Below are 23,272 nucleotides of genomic sequence, written 5' to 3'. Positions count from 1 at the left end.
TCCGCGCGGTTTTAATAATAAAGGTCAGGAGGAGGGTTTCAGAACCAAGGAACGCTGAGGTGCAACAGCACGGACAGCAAGCCGGATTCCAGAGAAACTGAGGACGCAGCTTACCCCTTCATGAACTGGTGCAAAGGTCAGAGAAGCGGGGACCACACCCCCGCGGGACGAGACCGGACTGGCCAATCACCGCCCCCAAGCCCTGCTCTGTTCTTTGATTGGTTTTGGTGGAAACGCCCCCAACACGCTTCGGTCGGCCTATTGCTTGGCTTTGACTTGTACGGTGGCCGGCGGAGGACAAGAGGGTTGCGCCGCTGCGACGAGTTTTTGTAGTGAGGGGCCCGCAGCTCGTAGCTTTAGGCGTCAGAGAGCGACGCGGCTGAGGGACATGGCGGCGGCCTCTGCGGTGTCGGTGCTGCTCGTGGCGGCGGAGAGGCACCGGTGGCAGCGAGTCCCGCGCTTGCTGCTGCCGCCGAGGTAACGGCGGTGGAGGGGCGGTGGGTCATTGTCGCGCCCGGAAGTGAATGGACTCGTGCGCGCTGAGAGGCGCAGAGGAACCAAGGGTCGAGGGGGAGGAAGGACGGAAGAAAAAGTCTAGCCCATCCCGGGGGGATTCCCTTCCTTTTCCCTTCCACACATCCGCTCTTCAGCCTTCTGCCCATTTTGGAGGGGGTGGAGCTGGGCCACAGGGGCAAGAAAAACGCTTGTACGGCTGCTAACCATTCACACTGCTTTCACTGCTTTCAGTCTGCGGCGAGCTTTGTTATAATCCCGCTTCTGGTGAATTCCGAAGGAGCCAACGATTTGCCCTAGATTGCACTGCAGCTGTGTGTGTTAGTTGCTCAGTCGTGTCCGACTGTTAGTAAGAAATGGCGCCAAGATGCTAAGGCCTCTTGGAGTTCTTCCCCTTCGCTGAGATAAAGGTTAACAACAGCAAATTTATCGTCCAAGGGACTGAGAGGTTTTGTCAACAGCTTTGTACGTATCAGATATGATTCACTCTAGCTAACCTGACTGCTGGTGAGTTTCAGGTTTTAAGCTTTGGCGCTTATGGTAAAGAACCCACTTGCCAAAGCATGATCCCTGGTGGGGAAGACCCCCTGGAGGAGGGCACTGGCAACCCACTCCAGTATTCTTGCCTGGAGAATCCCATGGACAGAGGAGCCTGGCAGGCTACAGGCCATAGGGTCTCACAGAGTTGGACTCCACTGAAGCGACTTAGCACGCACCCACAACAATAATTTTGGCAGTGAAGATATCCCCAGGTTTCCCGGTAGCAGGCTTCTTTAACTTCCTTTGCCTTCTCTTCGCACCTTCTCTGCTTCCTCCTCGTTTATCATTCTGGAAAGATAGTATAGTTTAAGGGCACAGACTCTATGCAGTCAGAGTACAGGGGACTCAGCTTTGCTCTTCACTGGGGGTGTGAGTAATCTTGGGCAAGTTACCTACTTCAGTGCATCAGTTTCTTTAGAAGGAGATAATGATACTATCCCTAGAAGAAACAATACTAGTATCTTGGACTATGCTTATTAAATGAATTAACATTAATGTAAAGAAGCTTAAATAGAATACATAGAATTAGAACCATTTGTTTATTCTTAAATAGAATCTGATGCATATGAATCAATCTATAGATGTAGCCTTTGCAGACTCAATGATTTAAGTCTCACGATTTTTTTCCCTTTTATTGTCCCAAAGTTACTGTATATATGTAGATTTTCAGTTATTTAATTGTGTAGGACTAGCCCCAGAGTAAAATATGATGGTGAAAGCAATGTTAGTGATCTTCTCTTTCTCCTGATTTTTTCTTAAATTTCCGGGGCTCTTCAGGATGTTACACAGACTCATTTTCTCTCACTTCCCTCTCCCTCTCAAATTTTCAGGTATTAGGTATAGAACTATTCTCAAATAGTTGTCACCCTGGAAAATGTTAGAGTTGTTAATGGCATGCAGAACTAAAATCTTATCAGTATTTAGGGTGTTTACATGTCTTTCTTTTTTTTTAAGAATTGGAATTTCATTCTAAGTGACACAGGGAAACAATTGGAGGAGGAATTGAGCAGGGAGTGCCATGGTCTGATTTATTTATTTGTTATTTTATAAAGATTTTATTTAAGTTTTTAAAAAATATTTATTTGGCTGGGCCAGGTCTTAGTTGCAACATGCAAAATGTTTTAGTTGGAGCATGCGGAATCTAGTTCCCTGCTGCTGCTGCTGCTAAGTCGCTTCAGTCGTGTCCGACTCTATGCGACCCCATAGATGGCAGCCGCTGTCCCTGGGATTCTCCAGGCAAGAACACTGGAGTGGGTTGGCATTTCCTTCTCCAGGGATCAAACCCAGGCCTGTATTGAGAGCGCCAAGTCTTAGCCACTGGACCACCAAGGAAGTCCTTCTTTACATATCTTTTTCTTTTTTTTAAAATTGGAGGCTAATTTACAATATTGTGGTAGGTTTTGCCATACATTTGCGTGAATCAGCCATGGGTGTACATTTACATATCTTTTTATGTTATGAGTTTGTAGTAACTGAGAAAAGAAATCTAGTCTATTGGTAGAATTTTTTAAATGAGAATAAACTAGTGTAGAAATTCTTGAATCGGGGTACAATAATCACATGAAGGCAACTTCTTAATGTCTTTTAAGCCATTTTAAATTGTAAATGGTGAAAAATGGAGTAGACCAGTCAGAATGTTGTTGGGATAGAAGATTTTAGTTAAAGTGATGTGTGTGGGGTCTACACTGGAAAATGGCAGAAGAAGATTTTAGTTCATCAATGTTCTTAAAACAGAATCAGAGTCTTAGCTGGATTTATCAAAAAATTGCAATTTTATAGACACTTGTCCAGGACAGGCCTTGAATCTTATCAATAAACCTATCTGAAGACTGTGATAGGAAGAGACTTTGATCCTGGCCTCACCGCTGAAGCTCAAGAAAGCTGTCAGGTGATTGGAGAAATGTTGGAAAGCAGTAACCTCCTGAGAAAACCGTCTTGTGGAACTCAAGTGCCAAAGCTATGGGTCTTCCCAGGAACCCTTCGTGGATGTCAGCTTCTGACTGAGGGTGCATCAGAGGGCAATAAGTGTCTGGTCCTCCACTCTAACATCTAGCTTCCTGCATCTCTGCCCCAGTGAAAGGCTAGTCCTATTCAATTACATTTCTATACATACTATAGATATATGTATATGCTACACATGAGTTACACAGTATCTAATGTCAGTTCAGTTCAGTCACTCAGTCATGTCTGACACTTTGCAACCCCATGGACTGTAGCACGCCAGGTTTCATTGTCCATTACCAACTCCCAGAGCCTACTCAGACTCATATCCATCGAGTTGGTGATGCCATCCAACCATCTCATCCTCTGCCATCCCCTTCTCCTGCCTTCAATCTTTCCCAGTATCAGGATCTTTCCAACGAGTCGGTTCTTTGCATCAGGTGGCCAAAGTATTGGGGTTTCATCGTCCTTCCAGTGAAATTGGAAGCATCAGTCCTTCCAATGAATATTCAGGACTGATTTCTTTTAGGATTGACTGGTTTGATCTTCCTGCAGTCCAAGGGACTCTCAAGAGTCTTCTCCAACATCACAGTTCAAAAGCATCAATTCTTCGGCACTCAGCTTTCTTTATAGTCCAACTCTAGATTTAAGGACTAGATCTGATAGACAGTGCCAGATGAACAATGGGCAGAGGTTTGTGACATTGTACAGGAGGCAGGGAGCAAGACCATCCCCAAGAAAAAGAAATGCAAAAAGGCCAAATGGCTGTCTGAAGAGGCCTTACAAACATCTGTGAAAAGAAGAGAAGTGAAAAGCAAAGGAGAAAAGGAAAGATATACCCATTTGAATGCAAAGTTCCAAAGAATAGCAAGGAGAGATAAGAAAGCCTTCCTCCGTGATCAGTGCAAAGAAATAGAGGAAAGCAATAGAATGAGAAAGACTAGAGATCACGTCAAGAAAATTAGAGATACCAAGGGAACATTTCATGCAAAGATGGGCTCAATAAAGGACAGAAATGCTATGGACCTAACAGAAGCAGAAAATATTAAGAATAGGTGGCAAGAATACACAGAAGAACTGTACAAAAAAGATCTTCACGACCCAGATAATCACGATGCTGTGATCGCTCACCCAGAGCCAGACATCCTGGAATGTGAAGTCAAGTGGGTCTTAGGAAGCATCACTATGAACAAAGCTAGTGGAGGTGATGAAATTCTAGTTGAGCTATTTCAAATCCTAAAAGGTGATTCTGTGAAAGTGCTGCACTCAATATGCCAGCAAATTTGGAAAACTCAGCAGTGGCCACAGGACTGGAAAAGGTCAGTTTTCATTCCAATCCCAAAGAAAGGCAATGCCAAAGAACGTTCAAACTACCACACAATTGCACTCATCTCACATGCTAGCAAAGTAATGCTCAAAATTCTCCAAGCCAGGCTTCAACAGTACATGATCCGTGAACTTCCAGATGTTCAAGCAGGATTTAGAAAAGGCAGAGGAACCAGAGATCAAATTGCCAACATCCACTGGATCATTGAAAAAGCAAGAGAATTCCAGAAAAACATCTACTTCTGCTTTATTGACTATGCCAAAGCCTTTGACTGTGTGGATCACAACAAACTGTGGAAAATTCTGAAAGAGATGGGAATACCAGACCATCTGACCTACTTCCCGAGAAAAATGTATGCAGGTCAGGAAGAAGCAGTTAGAACTGGACATGGAACAACAGACTGGTTCCAAATAGGAAAAGGAGTACATCAAAGCTGTATATTGTCATCCTGCTTATTTAACTTATATGCAGAGTACATCATGAGAAACGCTGGGCTGAATGAAGCACAAGCTGGAATCAAGATTGCTGGGAGAAGTATCAATAACCTCAGATATGCAGATGACACTACCCTTATGGCAGAAAGTGAAGAAAAACTAAAGAGCCTCTTGATGAAAGTGAAAGTGGAGAGTGAAAAAGTTGGCTTAAAGCTTAACATTCAGAAAACAAAGATCATGGCCTCCAGTCCTATCACTTCATGGCAAATAGATGGAGAAACGGTGGAAACAGTGACAGACTTCATTTTGGGGGGGCTCCAAAATCACTGCAAATGGTGACTGCGGCCATGGAATAAAAAGACGCTTACTCCTTAGAAGAAAAGTTATGACCAACCTAGACAGCATATCCAAAAGCAGAGACATTACTTTACCAACAAAGTTCCGTCTAGTCAAGGCTATGGTTTTTCCAGTAGTCATGTGTGGATGTGAGAGTTGGACTGTGAAGAAAGCTGAGCGCCAAAGAATTGATGCTTTTGAAGTGTGGTGTTGGAGAAGACTCTTGAGAGTCCCTTGGACTGCAAGGAGGTCCAATCAGTCCATCCTAAAGGAAATCGGTCCTGAATGTTCATTGGAAGGACTGATGTTGAAGCTGAAACTCCAATGCCTGATGCGAAGAGCTGACTCATTTGAAAAGACCCTGATGCTGGGAAAGATTAAAGGCAGGAGGAGAAGGGGATGACAGAGGATGAGATGTTTGGATGACATCATCGACTCAATGGACATGAGTCTGAGTAAACTCCAGGAGTTGGTGATGGACAGGGAGTCCTGGCGTGCTCCAGTCCATGGAGTCGTAAAGAGTCAGACACGACTGAGTGACTGAACTGAACACTATCAAAGGCTTTGGCAGTCTCACTAAAGAAGAAGTAGATTTTTTCCTGGAACTCTCTTGCTTTTTCAATGATCTAACGGATGTTGGCAATTTGATCTCTGGTTCCCCTGCCTTTTCTAAATACATTTGGAAATTCTCAGTTCACATACTGTTGAAATCTGGCTTGGTAAATTTTGAGCATTACTTTGGTATCATATGAGATGGATGAGTGCAGTTGTACATAGTTTAAACATTCTTAGGTTTCTAATATGTGTTGTGCCTTTTTATCGCCTGCCTTGTAAAGGATCTAAAATGGTTAGTTCTTGGGACTTCCTTGGTGGCCCAGTGGTTAAGAATCTGTACTCCCAATGCAGGGGTCCTAGTTTGGATCCCTGGTTGGGAAACTAGATCCTACATGCTGCAACAAGGACCCAGCACAGCCAAATACATAAATAAATATTCCCTTGTGGTCCAGTGGTCACAAGACTGCTTCCGCTGCAGGGGGCATGGGTTCTATTCCTGATTGGGGAAGATCCCCTGTACTTTGTAGTGTGGCCAAAAAAGTAAATAAAATGGTTAGTTCTTTATAACCATAGTTTTCCCAGATCTTCCAGATATGGACAGAAAGGACGAAGGGAGAATTACTTCTGCAGTTTGTTGGTTTCTCAGTGTATTCTTTTTAACTGACACCTAATAGGCATTGTATGAATCTGGCCCGCTTTCTATCAGTTCGTGGTTAGTTTCAATGTTAAGTTACTGTATCAATAGGTATCGTAGAACTTAAAGTTGTTTTAGATATTAATGAACTTCTCCCTGGTTAAGACATAAATCATTAGGCTCCCTGCTTCTCCATTTCTTATTTATATAAAAATTGTTTCTTGAGAGAGTGACAAAATCTTTTGATGTTAATTATCATTGTTGGTGGCTCTGCAAAGCTCAGCCCCTCCTGCAAAATCTTTTTCCTTAGTATTTATATATTTTTTTAGGGGGGAGTAATGAAAAAAAGCTTCCCTGGTGGCTCATCTGGTAAAGAATTCGCCTGCAATGCAGGAGACCTGGGTTAGATCCCTGAGTTGGGAAGATCCCCTGGAGAAGGGAACGGCTACCCACTCCAGTATTCTGGCCTGGAGAATTCCATGAACTGTATAGTCCATGGGGTTGCAAAGAGTTGGACACGACTGAGCGACTTTCACTTCACTTCAATGAAAAAAAGATTGAGAAACACTGATGTAAGTGACTTGCTTGGCGTCACCAGCACTCTTTCTACTGCCTTTGCTCACCTCGTTCCCTTTATTTCTCTGGGCTTAGTTGTGCAAACCTGTCTTACCAGAGGAGTGAGTTAGATCAGTATTTTTCCAACTGTAGTTTGATCAATGTTTTATTTAATAAAATGGAATACAACAGGAACTACTGAAACATAAGGAAATTTTTCTTTCTTGAAACTTCTGTGTGTCTATTGGATTGTAAAGTTGAACGTAGTTTTTACTTTGGATTCTAGTGAAAAGAGTTTGGGAAAAAAGCTGAACTGGATGTTCTTGAAGTACCTTAGCTTTCTAATTGTCTCTGACTCTAGGCTCTCTTGCCAGACTCAGGAGTGAGCAGAGCAGGTTAGGTGGTCTGGTCAAGGACATGGAGTGCCAGGGAAATCAGTCAGAACTGTAATTTTTGATTTCTAGATTTGTTTTCTTCCTACAAAGAAAATCTTATTAAATCATGCTGTAGGCTTTAGATTTAACTAAGGTCTTATCTGGGCTTGATTTCAAGTTTTTAAAAATTGAGATTCTTCTGAAAAAGCGATGACACATCTTATATATCCTGTCTAATTATAATTCCATTTGGATTCATTTTATAGGGGATGGGCTTGGAAGCAAAGAACAAGGAAATATGCAACAACCACAGGTACTGACAGTGTCTTCTGTTTGGCTTTGTTTCAGATTGTGAAGTAAGAAAAGGAAAGGTTTAATTATTTAATGTGTGCATAATAGAATATTTTTATATACTTAACCCGCAACCCGCACTGCTGTGTACAGAGGGATAGAGGCAATGGAGCAGAGTGACGAAGAACTTCACTCACTGTGGAGTGAAGCTAATCTGGGTTCAAATCCTAGAGCTACCATTTCTTTTAGCTGAATTGTTAGCCCAAGTTTGTGTGCCCCACAGACAGTGAGGCCAAATAAACCAAAACATTGAAGTTTGGAGCAGAGAAAGGTTTATTGCAGGGCTTATGCCTCAAAAAGCCCCGAGTTCCCCAGAAGGGTTTCAGCACAACATCTTTAGAAGTCAGGTGAGGGAGATGGGTCTCAGGATATGTGATGAGCTTGTGCACAAGTCTCTGATTGGCTGATGGTGAGGAAATAGTGATGTCACATTATCAGTCCTTAGGCTCTAGGAGGCGTGGGGTTATGTACTCATGGTCACCAAATAGTTAACCAGTCCCCCACAGATACTGAAGGACAGCTATATTTTGCATTCTCATTCCTTAATTCCCCAGTAATATTTGTATATGGTTTTCATGGTATTTTAAACAGGAAAAAACATTTCCAAGGTCCTCATTGCAAACAGAGGAGAAATTGCCTGCAGGGTGATACGGACAGCCAAAAAAATGGGTGTACAGTCTGTGGCTGTTTATAGTGAGGCCGACAGGAATTCCATGCATGTTGACATGGTACGTTTTTTAAAACCAGAAGTCAAATTTTGTAAGTGACTGTTATTTGTTTATTGTGTCAGTATTTTACTTCTTGGTTGATAGTTTATATTTGCTAGTGTTAACAGTATCTAAGTAGGTAAGTTCAACCTGCTCAGTAATAATTTATCTTGGTAACCAGACATAACACCAGTGGAACTAAGCTATGTGCTTAGTGGTGCAGTTGACTTATAGGCAAGGTCCTGTTTCATCAAGAGTTGATTCAGAGAATGCGGCTGACCCACAGATCCCACTGTCAGTGGCGCACGTCCAGATCCTTGATTTACCAGGAGAAGGACTGAGGTCAGACTTAGCAACTGCCGCTTCCTGGCCAAAGGATCTTGGACAACTCACTTAACGTTTCTGAGCCTTGACTTAACTGTAAATTATAACTGAAAGGACCTTACTCCCCTGATGTTTGTGATTGTTATTGATTGTTATTAGTTATTAACACCAGACAGAACGCAACCATGGATGAACTTAGCTACTGGCCTTCTTTCTGGCTGCAGCAAGACTCCAAAGACTGACAGAAATTCTTGGTGACCCGCTTCACCTGGGCTTTCCACACTGCACAGCAGGCCCATGCAGCTCTCTGGCCACTTTCCCCTCAGATTCTATCTGGAACCCATTTTGCTCCATTCCGGGCTCTGAGTCTCCCTCTACCATCTGTTCTCACCTGATCCCAATTCACAGAGGACGTAGGACTGAGCTTCCTGCCGTAGAACCCACTCACTGCATCTGCATCTGTCCTCTTCCCATCCAAGGCCAGTTGTCTTCCTGTGCTATGGAATCCTTCTGTCTCCTACCAAGAATCTTCCAATTTTTCCTTTTCTCACCGTGCACTGTAGATCGTATCACTTTAGATCGTATCATCAACTCCTTTGGTAAAAACTTCCAAAAGTGAGTTTCTAGCCCAGCCTTCCTTTTGATTGTGATCCATGTCTGTCCAGCTCCCCCTGGATGGGCACCAAACTAACTCATCACCTTTCATCTCTCTCCTGAAGCTGCTTTTCTTACAGACTTCTTTAACCCAGTAGATCGCAATACCATTGCTTATAAAAATAATAATGCCAGAGATTCGGGGGTTGTTTGAATATCTCCCATCCTCATCCCCAGTGTACATCATTCCCCCGCCTCCATCCAGACAGTCCCCAGTTGTTGTTAATTCTGCTTCTCAAACATTTCTTTCCACTTCTCTCTGCCCTCTCCCACCTGCACCTTAAGTCAAAACCACTGTCATCTTCACCTGGTCAGATGCTGTAGCCTTGTACGTGGTTTGCCTACTTCTACTCTTGACCCCCTCTCACAATATTTTCTGCACTTCAGCCAGATAGATCGCTTGAAAAGCAGATTTCCATGTTATCCCTATGCAAGGTGGATACTATTCAGTGTCGGTTAATGTGGTTAGAAATTAATTTGCTGATAGAAATGTATGTTAATGACACCATTTCAAAGGGTGATTAACCAGGAGTGATTAAAATGTCATGTCTCACCCAACCCTGCAAACACTCCTCTAGATCTCCATCCAGAGATACACTCATCCATGTGCCCCCGGAGTCATGTACAAGATGTTCCTGGCATCCATTTGCCATTATGGCTTGAATGTCTGTTAAGAGGTACCTGATTAAATGAACTAAGTTACCTCCCTACTGTGGAACTTTATGCAGTTGTTTCAAAAAAATGAGGTAGACATGTGTAGTAGCAAGGAAAGATGCACTGTTAATGAAAAAAGGAATTGCAGACAGTGACTCTAGAGTTTAACCCTATTTGTGTAAAAACAAAAACTGAAACTGTTGGATGGTTATATAAATATGTTCAAATAAATAGGAATGTGCAAATGGGAAGATATATCCCAAATTGATCACAGAGGTTACTTCTGGTCTGCTTCAAGAGATGCTATGATTATGTGACAGTTTTAAGGGACAGTATAAAATAGTTCACAAATGTATAGAAGGAGTATTATCATACTGTAATAATTATAAAACTTCAGGAAACTTTGTAATTTTATTTCTTGCTGTATTACATCTGTGGTATATTTTGTCTGTTTTCAAAACTACGTTTTTGGCATTAACTACATTTAAGGTTACTCTTGTTGCTAATAATAATGCCGTGACTAATGCCTCTTCCTTCCTAACCCAGGCACTTTAATTTCACTCTGTGTGTTTTATTCATAAAAAGTCAAGTTTTGGTATCTCATGCAAAAGATTCCAAGCTGGCTAATTTTTGTAACATAGACATGAGCTACTGCTTCTTTCTCAGTTCTTGCGTTGTTCTGAGGCAGCCAGCAGTTCTGTACAGTGTACTCATGTGTCCTAGCTGTGTGGTCTGTTAAGCCTGTAATATTCCTTCCACAGGCAGATGAAGCCTACCTCATCGGCCCCGCTCCCTCTCAGCAGAGCTACCTTTCTATGGAAAAAATCATTCAAGTGGCCAAGATCTCTGCTGCACAGGTAACAGAGTCATGAAGAAATCTGCATTGCAAGAGAGATAAGTTTTGTACAGTTTACACAAAGTTACTTATTATTTATAGAACTTATTCTCTCTTTTCAACTATTCCTAAGGTTTTTACATTTGATTATGGGATTGTTTACTTCATGGGAAATAGATGGGGAAACAGTGGAAACAGTGTCAGACTTTTATTTTTGGGGGCTCCAAAATCACTGCAGATGGGATTGCAGCCATGAAATTAAAAGACGCTTACTCCTTGGAAGGAAAGTTATGACCAACCTAGGTAGCATATTCAAAAGCAGAGACATTACTTTGCCGACAAAGGTCCATCTAGGCAAGGCTATGGTTTTTCCAGTTGTCGTGTATAGATGTGAGAGTTGGACTGTAAAGAAAGCTGAGCACTGAAGAATTGATGCTTTTGAAGTGTGGTGTTGGAGAAGACTCTTGAGAGTCCCTTGGACTGCAAGGAGATCCAACCAGTCCATCCTAAAGGAAATCAGTCCTGGGTGTTCATTGGAAGGACTGATGTTGAAGCTGAAACTCCAATACTTTGGCCACATGATGTGAAGAGCTGACTCGTTTGAAAAGACCCTGATGCTGGGAAAGATTTGAGGGAAGGAGGAGAAGGGGATGACAGAAGATGAGATGGCTGGATGGCATCACCGTTTTGACGGACATGAGTTTGCGTAAACTCTGGGAATTGGTGATGGACAGGGAGGCCTGGCATGCTGCGATTCATGGGGTCGCAGAGAGTCAGACACGACTGAGTGACTGAACTGAATGGGGTTGTTATTGTAAACAAGATGTGTCCCTTCTCACTCATCAGCCACTCTACCTTCTTACTGAATCCTGTGCTTTAGATCTTTGGGGAAACAGGTAGAGGGAGGTTTTCATTACATATTTAAGAGGGAGATCCTCTGTCTTCCAAGAAATCCTCTACTAAGACAGGTCCTAGGAACATCAGATTCTTTAGCAGAAATAGATGGTGGTCTAAATTATAAGGAAAAGTAGAATCAAAAAAGGAATCTTCTTCCCTCTTGACTTCCCCGTCTCATTCCAGGGCCCTGCTCCCTGGTTTTTCAATATCTCAGGCTCAAAACTTCACCGTTATTACATCTCTCATCCTTCAAAATAAAACAGGAGCCCCAACTTGTACTGAATCTTTCTTTGAATTGTATCCAGAAGTTGTTCTTTTCAATCACACAGTCCTTACAATCTCTTGTCTGGATTTTCTCATTCTCATCTGATTTCCCTGCTTCTAAATCCCCTGCCCATTCAATGAGTTGTGCTAGGCAGATTACTGCTAGCAGTTGCTTTTACTATAAGACAGGTGTTTCTTAAACACTTGTTTCCTCAATACCGCCTACTCTTTATTTTTTTCTCAATAACTTACCCCCTGTCTCATCCTATTCCCCAGTGAGTAAATCTCCAGTGGTTACAAGATAAAGTTCAAACTCTTCAGCCTAGCATTTGAGTGTTTCCAGTATTTATCAAAACTTACCTCTCATCACCTGTTCTTTATTATGGCTACAGTGACCTTTTCTCCATCTTTACACATCATGCTTATTTCTCTGAACATTTGCTTATATTGTTCTGTGTGCCTAAAGTACTCTTTTCCCCTTGACATCTCATTCATGCATTTATTCGCTGAGCAAGCATTATTTGATCTTCTGCATTGTGCCAGCTTCTAAGTATGAATGCAGCAATGACTAATAAGAGTTTATACCCTATGTCTAAAGCTACACTCTGGTAGTTGAGGCAGAAAATAATGAAACAAGTTCAGTTCAGTTCAGCCGTTCAGTCATGTCTGACTCTTTGCGAACCCATAGACTGTGAAACGCCATGCCTCCCTGTCCATTACCAACTCCCAGAGTTTACTCAAGCTCATGACCATCAAGTCGGTGATGCCATCCATCCATCTCATCCTCTGTCATCCCCTTCTCCTCCCACCTTCAATCTTTCCCAGCATTAGGGTCTTTTCCAATGAGTCAGTTCTTCACATCAGGTGGCCAAAGTATTGGAGTTTCAGTTTCAGCATCAGTCATTACAATGAATATTCAGGACTGATTTCCTTTAGGATGGACTGGTTGGATCTCATTGCAGTCTAAGGGACTCTCTAGAGTCTTCTCCAACATCACAGTTCAAAGCATCAATTCTTCGGTGCTCAGCTTTCTTTATAGTCCAACTCTCACATCCATATATGACTACTGGAAAAACTATAGCTTTGACTAGATGGACCTTTGGTGGCAATGTAATGTCTCTGCTTTTTAATATGCTGTCTAAGTTGGTCATAACTTTTCTTCTAATAAGCAGGCGTCTTTTAATTTCATGGCTGCAGTCACCATCTGTAGTAATTTTGGAGCCCACGAAAATAAAATCTGTCACTGTTTCCATTGTTTCCCCATCTATTTGCCATGAAGTGATGGGACCAGATGCCATGATCTTCGTTTTCTGAATGTTGAACTTTAAGCCAACTTTTTCATTCTCTTCTTTCACTTTCATCAAGAGGCTCTTTAGTTCTTCTTTGCTTTCTGCCGTAAGGGTGCTGTCATCTGCATATCTGAGGTTATTGATATTTCTCCTGGCAATCTTGATTCCAGCTTGTGCTTCTTCCAGTCCAGCGTTTCTCATGATGTACTCTGCATATAAGTTAAATAAGCAGGGTGACAATATACAGCCTTGACGTACTCCTTTCCCTATTTGGAACCAATCTGTTGTTCCATGTCCAGTTCTAACTGTTGCTTCCTGACCTGCATACAGATTTCTCAAGAGGCAGATCAGGTGGTCTGGCATTCCCATCTCTTTCAGAATTTTCCACAGTTTATTGTGATCCACACAGTCAAAGGCTTTTTTGGCATAGTTAATAAAGCAGAACTAGATGTTGTTCTGGAACTCTCTTGCTTTTTTGATAATCCAGCAGATGTTTGCAATTTGAACTCTGGTTCCTCTGCCTTTTCTAAATCCAGCTTGAACATCTGAAGGTTCACAGTTCACATACTGTTGAAGCCTGGCTTTGAGAATTTTGAGCATTACTTTACTAGTGTGTTTAATAGACCTTGTGTGGCATTTTGGGAAAGAGGAAGGTGTTGTTTAATCAGAAATTTCAAAAATAACTTCTTGTAAGCCAGTCAGCTTCCTTATTTTATCTTTGCTTTCTAATCAAAGAGGGGAAAAATCCTTTTCCTTTTTAATGGCGGTTCAGTGAGACCATTTTTCAGTGTAAGTAATGACTGTAGCAGATGTGCCATGTGTTAATTCTGGGAGTTTGTCAGCGCCTAGTCTATCTGGATTAGTATTACAGTAGATCCTGTAAGAACACAAACAGTGTTACAGGAACACAAATAATCTTCACACATTTTGCCTGGATATTTAACATTTGAGGTGAATTGCAAGCATTACAGATAGTGGTTAAGAGTAAAAGCAAGAAATAAGTACTATGGGACTATTATTGGGGCATAGTGATTGGAATTAAGTCAGAAAACTTAGGCCAGAGAAAGCTGCCTGATCCAAAAGGAAGTTTCAGTTCAGTTCAGTCACTCAGTCGTGTCCGACTCTTTGCAACCCCATGAATTGCAGCACGCCTGGCCTCCCTGTCCATCACCAACTCCTGGAGTTCACTCAAACTCACGTCCATCGAGTTGGGGGTGCCATCCAGCCATCTCATCCTCTGTCGTCCCCTTCTCCTCCTGCCCCCAATCCCTCCCAGCATCAGAGTCTTTTCCAACAAGTCAACTCTTTGCACGAGGTGGCCAGAGTACTGGAGTTTCAGCTTTAGCATCATTCCTTCCAAAGGACACCCAGGACTGATCTCCTTTAGAATGGACTGGTTGGATCTCCTTGCAGTCCAAGGGACTCTCAAGAGTCTTCTCCAACACCACAATTCAAAAGCATCAGTTCTTCAGCGCTCAGCTTTCTTTGGTAGGTTACAATTTGCAGGGCTCTTTGCTTGCTTTTGTGCATGCTAAGTCACATCTAACTCTTTGTAACCCTATGGACTGTAGCTTGCCAGGCTTCTCTGTCCATGGGTTTCTCCAGGCAAGAGTACTGGAGTGGGTTGCCATGTCCTCCAGTGGGTGTTCCTGACCCAGGGATCAAACCTGTGTCTCTTACATCTCCTGCATTGGCAGGTAGGGACTTTACCCCTAGGGCCACCTGGGAAGCCCACAGGGTTCTTCACTAAAAGGCTATTTGCCAATTAGGGGAGCAAACCTTGCCCTCACTTTGACAAGAATTGTATTGATTGTTTTAATAAAGAACGTTGAATAATGACTTAGCAGCAGCAGCAGTGATATTGAAAGAAGTTTGCAAAAGATGTAGAATTCTTTTTTAAAATTTTTATACAATTTTTAAACGATACATTTCACTTGCAGTTATTACAAAATATTGGCTATATTCCCTGTGTTGTAGAATGTATTCTTGTAGCTTATTTTACACAAAATGGTTTATACTGCTTAGTCTCCTACCCCTATTTTGCCCCTGTCTTTTTCCCTCTCTGCACTGGTAGTTCTATGTATCTGTGAGTCTGCTTTTTTTTTCTGGTCATGCAGCGTAGCTTGCAGCATCTTAATTTCCTGGCCAGAGATTAAACCTGCGACCCTGGCAGTGAGAGTTCAGTTCAGTTCAGTTCATTTCAGTCGCTCAGTCGTGTCCGACTCTTGGCGACCCCATGAATCGCAGCACGCCAGGCCTCCCTGTCCATCACCATCTCCCGGAGTTCACTCAGACTCATGTCCATCGAGTCCATGGTGCCATCCAGCCATCTCATCCTCTGTTGTCCCCTTCTCCTCCTGCCCCCAATCCCTCCCAGCATCAGAGTTTTTCCAATGAGTCATCTCTTCACATGAGCTGGCCAAAGTACTGGAGCTTCAGCTTTAGCATCATTCCTTCCAAAGAAATCCCAGGGTTGATCTCCTTCAGAATGGACTGGTTGATCTCCTTCAGAATGGACTGGTTGGATCTCCTTGTAGTCCAAGGGACTCTCAAGAGTCTTCTCCAACACCACAGTTCAAAAGCATCAATTCTTCGGCGCTCAGCCTTCTTCACAGTCCAACTCTCACATCCATACATGACCACTGGAAAAACCATAGCCTTGACTAGACAGACCTTAGTCGGCAAAGTAATGTCTCTGCTTTTGAATATGCTATCTAGGTTGGTCATAACTTTTCTTCCAAGGAGTAAGCATCTTTTAATTTCATGGCTGCAGTCACCATCTGCAGTGATTTTGGAGCCCCCAAAAAGAAAGTCTGACACTGTTTCCACTGTTTCCCCATCCATTTGCCATGAAGTGATGGGACCAGATGCCATGATTTTCGTTTTCTGAATGTTGAGCTTTAAGCCAACTTTTTCACTCTCCTCTTTCACTTTCATCAAGAGGCTTTTTATCTCCTCTTCTCTTTCTGCCATAAGGGTGGTGTCATCTGCATATCTGAGGTTATTGATATTTCTCTCAGCAATCTTGATTCCAGCCTGTGTTTCTTCCAGTCCAGCATTTCTCATGATGTACTCTGCATATAAATTAAATAAGCAGGCAATATACAGCCTTGATGTACTCCTTTTCCTATTTGGAACCAGTCTGTTGTTCCATGTCCAGTTCTAACTGTTGCTTCCTGACCTGCATACAGATTTCTCAAGAAGCAGGTTAGGTGGTCTGGCATTCCCATCTCTTTCAGAATTTTCCACAGTTTCTTGTGATCCACACAGTCAAAGGCTTTGGCATAGTCAATAAAGCAGAAATAGATGTTTTTCTGGAACTCTCTTGCTTTTCCATGATTCAGTGGATGTTGGCAATTTGATCTCTGGTTCCTCTGCCTTTTCTAAAACAGCTTGAACATCAGGGAGTTCACGGTTCACGTATTGCTGAAGCCTGGCTTGGAGGATTTTGAGCATTACTTTACTAGCATGTGAGATGAGGGCAGTGAGAGTACTGAGCCCTAACCACTGGACTGCCAGGGAACTCCCTGTTTCTTTTTTGTTGTACTCACTAGTTTGTTTTATTTTTTGATTCCTCATATAAGTGACGTCATATTTGTCTTTCTCTGTCTGATATATTTTACTTAACATAATGTCTTCCAAATCCATTCATGTTGCTGCAAATGGCAAAATTTCATTCTTTTTTATGGCTGAGTAGTACTCCACTGTGTACATATACCAGATCTTCTTTGTCCATTCATCTGTTGATGGGCATTTAGGTTGCTTGCAGATCCTAGCAATTGTAAATAATGCTTCTGTGAACATTGGGGTGCATATACCTTTTCAAATTAGTGTTTTCATTTTTTTTCCCTCAGATATATACCCGGGAGTAGAATTGCTGGGTTATATAGTAGTTCTCTTTTCAGATTTTTGAGAAGCCTCCATAGTGGCTGCACCAATTTACATTCCCACCAACAGTGCAGAAGTATCCCCTTTTGTCCATATCCCTACCAGCATTTATTATTTCTGTTCTTTTTGATGGTAGCCCTTCTGACAGTTGTGAGGTGATATCTCATTGTAGTTTTGATTTGTATTTCCCTGTTAATTAGTGATGTTGAGCATCTTTTCATGTGCCTGTTGGCCATCTGAATTTCCTTTTTTGAAAAATGTCCATTGGGTTCTTCTGCCCATTTTTTAATCAGGTTGTTTGTTTTTTTGATGTTGAATTGTATGAGTTGTTTATATGTTGCATATTAATCCCTTATCAGTCATATCATTTGCAAACATTTTCTCCCATTCAGTAGATTGTGTTTTAGTTTTGGCAATCATTTACTTTGCTGACCAAAAGCTTTAAAGTTTAATGTGGTTCCTTTTGTTTATTTTTGCTTTTATTTCCTTTTCTTTAGGAGACTGATCAAAAAATATATATATTGCTGCAATTTATGTCAAAGTGTGTTCTGCCTGTGTTTTCCTCTAAGAGTTTTATAGTATCTGGTCTTACATTTAGGTTTTTAATCCATTTTGAGTTTATCTTTGTATATGATATTAGAGAATGTTCTAATTTTATTCTTTTACATGGGGCTATATATGTACCACTTATTGAGAGTGGTCTTTTAATAATAAAGAGACTGTCTTTTCTCCATTGTATATTTTTGCCTCCTTTGTTGTAGATTGAACACAAGTATGTGGATTTTTTTTTCTGGGCTCTATCCTGTTCCATTGATGTATGTCTATTTTTATACCAGTACCATACTGCTTTGAGTACTATAGCTTTGTAGTATAGTCTGAAGTCAGAGAGTGTGGTTCCTCCAGCTCTGTTCTTTTTTAAAATTGTTTTGGCTATTTGAAGTGTTTTGTGTTTCCATGTAGAATTCTAAATGTGGCCATTTTGACATAGGCATTTTTATAGACAGTAGAGTAAAATTTACTCATGAGCTAAATTTCTGGTAATTTGTTCCATGACATGGCTGTATTGAGAGAATCTGGAAGATACAATGGTAAGCATGCTCATTAGACTGGTCCTCTTGATTGTCAGTTGTCTCAGGTCTTCTGTGGCTGGGAAAGAGGTAGTAGTAGTAAGCTCTGGCTAAAGATCAGAATCACTGAGGAGCCTTTTAAAGAAAATGTTGATGTAGTACCTTGGGCGGGACCTCAAATTACCTGGAAGACAGCTTTCTGCTCTCTGATGGAATGTTGATGATTATTTGTTTCTTGAACTGAGTATTTATGAAAACTATGTTTAAAAAAGCTGTATACTTACAATGTACATTTTTTTGTAAAGGGGCTTCCCTTGTGGCTCAGCTGGTAAAGAATCGCCTGCAATGTAGGAGACCTAGGTTTGATCCCTGGGTTGGGAAGATCCCCTGGAGAAGGGACCAGCTACCCACTCTAGTATTCTGGCCTGGAGAATTCCATGGACTGTATAGTCCATGGGGTTGCAAAGAGTCAGACACGACTGAGCGACTTCCTTACTTTTTTTGTAAGTATATTATTATTTAGTGAAAAGCTGGTTACCTGGATTAGCTCCTAAACACGAATGTTTTGTGAAAGTGCTCTGGTTTCTTTTAATGTGCCACCAGGAATAAATAACTTTATTAGAGACATTTCAAAATCATACACACACAAAACAATAATTTGAGGAGTCTGAATTGTCTGCTCCACCGTGGAAAGCAGACACATCTCAGTTTTGCTGAAGACAGAGCCAATAGTAACAGCAACAACTTTGTATCTATGCATATGCTTGATCAAGTGCAGAGCAGAATAGACACAAACTGTAAACATGGAAGGAAGTATTTTGGCAGAGATTTAAGGGTAGGAGATGATACCAGTTTTCTGTCTTTCGTGTTAAAGGTGTCTTATTACCAAAGGATGAACAGTCTAAAAAGGCTTGCAATCCTGTGTCGCACCAGGGTGAATCGGCAGCTAAACACATGGCTGATGGCTAGGAAATTAGCCCACTGGTGGTAGTAGCATTGTTAGATTTCCTTTTTAATCCATTCAAATGCTTGAGGATACTGTGGTTTGTATATATCAGTGTTCACCCTAAAAGAAATTAGTTAAATTCCTTGAGGCCATTCCCATAATGTATTTGAACATTATTGTTTGCAAAGAGACAACTGCTTTTCTTCTTAGTTACAAAGAGAGAGTATTTATCTAGTTAATCAGGGTTCTGTTGAATTAAGTATCTGTTCCAAAAGAAGGGAGGCTAGCAACAAACACTTTGAAAATGAAATTAAGGAAGCAGTTGTATTTGCAATAACATCAATGAAAATCAAATACTTAGTAAAAAAGTTAGTTCAAGACCTATCTACTGAAAACTATGAAACATTTCTGAGAAAAATTAAAGACCTACACATGCATGTTTTTAATAGCATTAACCATAATAGCCAAAAACTGAGAAAAATCCAAATTAATAAAAAACAAAATGTGTGGGCTTCCCTGGTAGCTCAGTGGTAGAGAATCTACCTACCAATGAAGGAGACACAGGTTCAATCTCTGGTCAAGAAGATCCCACATGGTGGGAGCAGGTACACCTGTGTTCAGAGCTTGGCAGCCAAAACTGCTGAGCACGTGGACGACTGCTGAAGCCCATGTGCCTGGGGCCTGTGCTCCACAAGGGAAGCCACCGCAGTGAGGAGCCTGTGCACCGCCAGAGAGTAGCCCCTGCTCCCCTCAACGGAGACAAGCCCAGCAGCAGCGAAGACTTAGCAGAGCAAAAATTCAATGACTAAAAATAAATAAAATTATTTTTTAAAATGTGATACAGCCATATAGTCTGTAAACAAAAGTGCTATATATATCCTTGTTGTGGCATGCGTCAGTACTCTTTCTATTTCTTTTTGCTGGTGAACCACAGAAAATTATGGTAAGTTTAAGCCAGACATATAAAATTGTGGACTATATGGTTCCATTATATGAGTCTTCTAAAAGAGGTAAAATTATATAGAAAGAAAGCAAGTCAGTAGTTGCTTGGTTCTATGAGCAAGGATTCATCATTTATGCACATGGGCATATGGGAATTCTGGTAGAAGTGTCGTAAAGCTGGGGTATAGTCATAGTCCAGTTACAGCACAGTTATCTAAATGTGCTCGATTCATCAGGCTGTAAATGGGTGAATGTTTCAAATTGTAAATTCTACCTTTAACAAAGCTCTTAAAAAATCAGATAGGGCTGGCATGTAGACCTGTTTTACTTTGCCTCACATAAATAATATTTGACATTTCATATAAAATGACTAAAATCGAGCTTTGGTTTAAAAGGAACAAAACTCTGAGCTGACATCAAAATGTGATTATTTGTATTCAGTATCTAGCATATTGCTATGTGCTGTTCCTAAGATGTGGGTTTTTCTAGTCACAGGAGTTTGCCAGATGTCTAAAGCTTACCCCTTTTATTTTGAAAGGTTCTTTGGACGTAACGGTTTTGAAATAGGGTTGGATAAGCTTTTTTCTTTTCACATTCTCTTGGTTATAATTATACATACTTAATTATTATTTTAAAAGGACAGAAATGCCCTCAGGACTATTGAAGTTGCCCTACTCCTTGCTAAACCACATAAGCCTGTTCCACTTTTTACTCTCCTCTCTTTTGTCCCTTTTCACTGTCAGGATGTTTCTCTTAGAAATCTTGCGGTCGTTCAGTTACTGATTTTCCTCTTCTGTGGGATAAGACAGCCAAGTAAATTTCTGAAAACTCTGAGTAAGTTGCAAGTGATTAGGTTAAAATCTAAGACGGTCCTTTTTCACTGAAGTGTATACAGACTTTACTACTGTTTAACTATATGACTTATATTTGATTCTTAGCTTTTTTTCTGGAAAGGCAGCATCAGCAGATAGTGACCTGAAGCTAAATGAGTTAGTATTGTATAAGGGTGCTCTTTGCAACCTTTGGACACACGGTTTCAGTTCTAGGCCAGCTTTGTAGAGAGAGCAAACCGCCACCCACCTGCCTTACCACCCTGAAGTTCTTTACTCCTAACTGTGAATATTCCTTGACATTTCATATATACCTGAAATAATTTAAAGCAGGATACTTGTATGCTAATGTTCATAGCAGCGTTATTCACAGTAACCAAAGCAGTCTGCATGTCTATCAGATAGACATGGATGAACAAAATGTAGGCTATAACTGCAGTGGACCATTATGCAGCCGTAAAAAGGAATGATATTCTAATACTTGAAAATAGCATGCTAAATAAAATAAGCCAGAGACAAACAGGCAAATATTGTTTGATTCCCTTTTATCAGGTACAGAAAAGATGGAAAATAAAATAGAGGTTATCAGGGAATGGGAAATTATTATTTAATAGGTATAGAATTTGGGGGTTGATGGATGGTGATGGTTGCACAACATTGTGAGCATACTTAACGCCACTGAACTATACACTGAAAGTGGTTAAAATGGTAAATTTGATATGATATTACCACAATAAAAAGAAATATTGGTTTTTCTGTTTCAGGTAAGATTTCAGAACTTTAGTATGAAAATTCAATTGTAAATCAAGTATGCTTCAATTAAAAAATATATTAGAAAAATAAATTTCAGACGTCTCTTTGGAAACATATTCTGATAGAGACCATTTGTACCTATCAACAGCATAGGGAGAGGCCTCCCCAGAGGGAGATGCCATCACCTGTATCACAGTCTGCCAGTGGAGCACTAGAAAGCTTATCTATTCATTTCTCCCTTCTAGGCTATCCATCCGGGATATGGCTTTCTCTCAGAAAACATGGAATTTGCTGAACTGTGTAAGCAAGAAGGAATTATTTTTGTAGGTCCTCCTTCATCAGCAATTAGAGACATGGGTATAAAGAGGTATGAGCATATATCTTTTAAATACGGCCATAAGAAGATTAATTGAAATGGTTTATTTTACCTACAATAGACCTAGGTAAATAGGTTAATATATCTTTATGTCATCATAGGCATAACTTATGTATATGCTACTACAATGCATTACAGAAAATATTCAAGTATCAAGTCTAATAATTGTGTTGGTAATCAATATGTTGATCAGTTTTTTGGGATTAAAAAACAGGATGGAATGAACTACCGTATGAAAACTGGGTTGAGAAAACTAGTAGATATTTTAACAATTGTATTAATATTAGTTGTCTCAGACTATAGTCCTTTCTTTCCTATGGAGTGTTTTCTTTTTAAAGTTCCATTGTATTTTATAGACTTGGCAGTATTTGTGTTTTTCTTGTATGAAATAATTCATAGCTTTGGGGCATATCAATTTTTTTATTCTAAAGCACATCCAAATCCATCATGGCTGCTGCTGGAGTGCCTGTTGTGGAGGGTTATCATGGGGAGGACCAGTCAGACCAATGCCTGAAACAGCATGCTAGGACAATTGGTTACCCCGTCATGATTAAAGCCGTCCGTGGTGGAGGAGGAAAAGTAAGGTTGTGCGTGCTTGTATTTTCTGTTTTGGACTAGTCTAAGTTGTTTTACTTATGCTGTAGACATAACTATCTTTCCATCTTAGGGTATGAGGATCGTTAGATCTGAAAAAGAATTTCAAGAGCAGTTAGAATCAGCACGGAGAGAAGCTAAGAAGTCTTTCAATGATGATGCCATGCTGATTGAGAAGTTTGTGGACACACCAAGGTAGGTTCAGCTCTTTTTTTCTGACTCAGATTTTAAAATTGAGTTAGAAATGCAAGCACATTATGTAAAATATAAAGTTCTAAGAGTACATGAGTACATTAAGTTCCTCAGATCTACTCCACCTATATTAAGGTATGCATTCCTCCAGGCATTTTCTACATGAATAGAAACATTTATGCATAGACACACAGAATACAAGATACATACAGAAGAACAGTAAATAGAGCCTTAATAATATACGCTAGTATTATATGGTAGACATCTTTCTCTGGCAGTAAATATAGAGATACCTCATTCTTTTTATTGGGTGTTTATTGGTTCCATGATAAATATGTATCATTAATTCATTCATTGCATTTCTTGTTGATGGCATTTAGTCTTTTCAAAGTAAAATTCTTGTAAGAAATTAAGCTTTATATTACAGAACTCTGTAAGCATCATCTGAGATGTTCAGAAAATGGAAATAGTTACCCAACTTGAATTGTAATTATAAGTGA

The 23,272-nt window shown here is 40.8% G+C and overlaps 1 protein-coding gene across 5 annotated transcripts in view; it reads left to right on the top strand.

The window, feature by feature from the left end:
• The first annotated feature begins 273 nt into the window (after positions 1 to 273).
• The window catches only part of MCCC1 (methylcrotonoyl-CoA carboxylase 1), a 55,301-nt gene continuing 32,302 nt past the window's right edge, over positions 274 to 23,272 (top strand). For 3 of the 5 annotated variants that reach the window (XR_005723116.1, XR_005723115.1, XM_040251700.1), the window contains exons 1-7: positions 274 to 477; positions 7,476 to 7,522; positions 8,152 to 8,288; positions 10,661 to 10,756; positions 21,856 to 21,977; positions 22,418 to 22,565; positions 22,654 to 22,775. Coding sequence is in view for 3 of the 5 variants with exons in the window: in XM_040251700.1 (XP_040107634.1) it covers positions 389 to 477; positions 7,476 to 7,522; positions 8,152 to 8,288; positions 10,661 to 10,756; positions 21,856 to 21,977; positions 22,418 to 22,565; positions 22,654 to 22,775 (761 nt within the window). In the remaining 2 variants the exon portion in view is untranslated. Of the gene's footprint in view, positions 478 to 7,475; positions 7,523 to 8,151; positions 8,289 to 10,660; positions 10,757 to 21,855; positions 21,978 to 22,417; positions 22,566 to 22,653; positions 22,776 to 23,272 lie in introns of those variants that run through there. The other 2 variants (XM_040251701.1, XM_040251702.1) reach the window with 2 other exon arrangements.

Source organism: Oryx dammah, unplaced genomic scaffold (assembly GCF_014754425.2).
Source record: "Oryx dammah isolate SB20612 unplaced genomic scaffold, SCBI_Odam_1.1 HiC_scaffold_2, whole genome shotgun sequence".
Classification (NCBI taxonomy): Eukaryota; Metazoa; Chordata; class Mammalia; order Artiodactyla; family Bovidae; genus Oryx; species Oryx dammah.
This window is presented reverse-complemented; position numbering and strand designations above follow the sequence as displayed.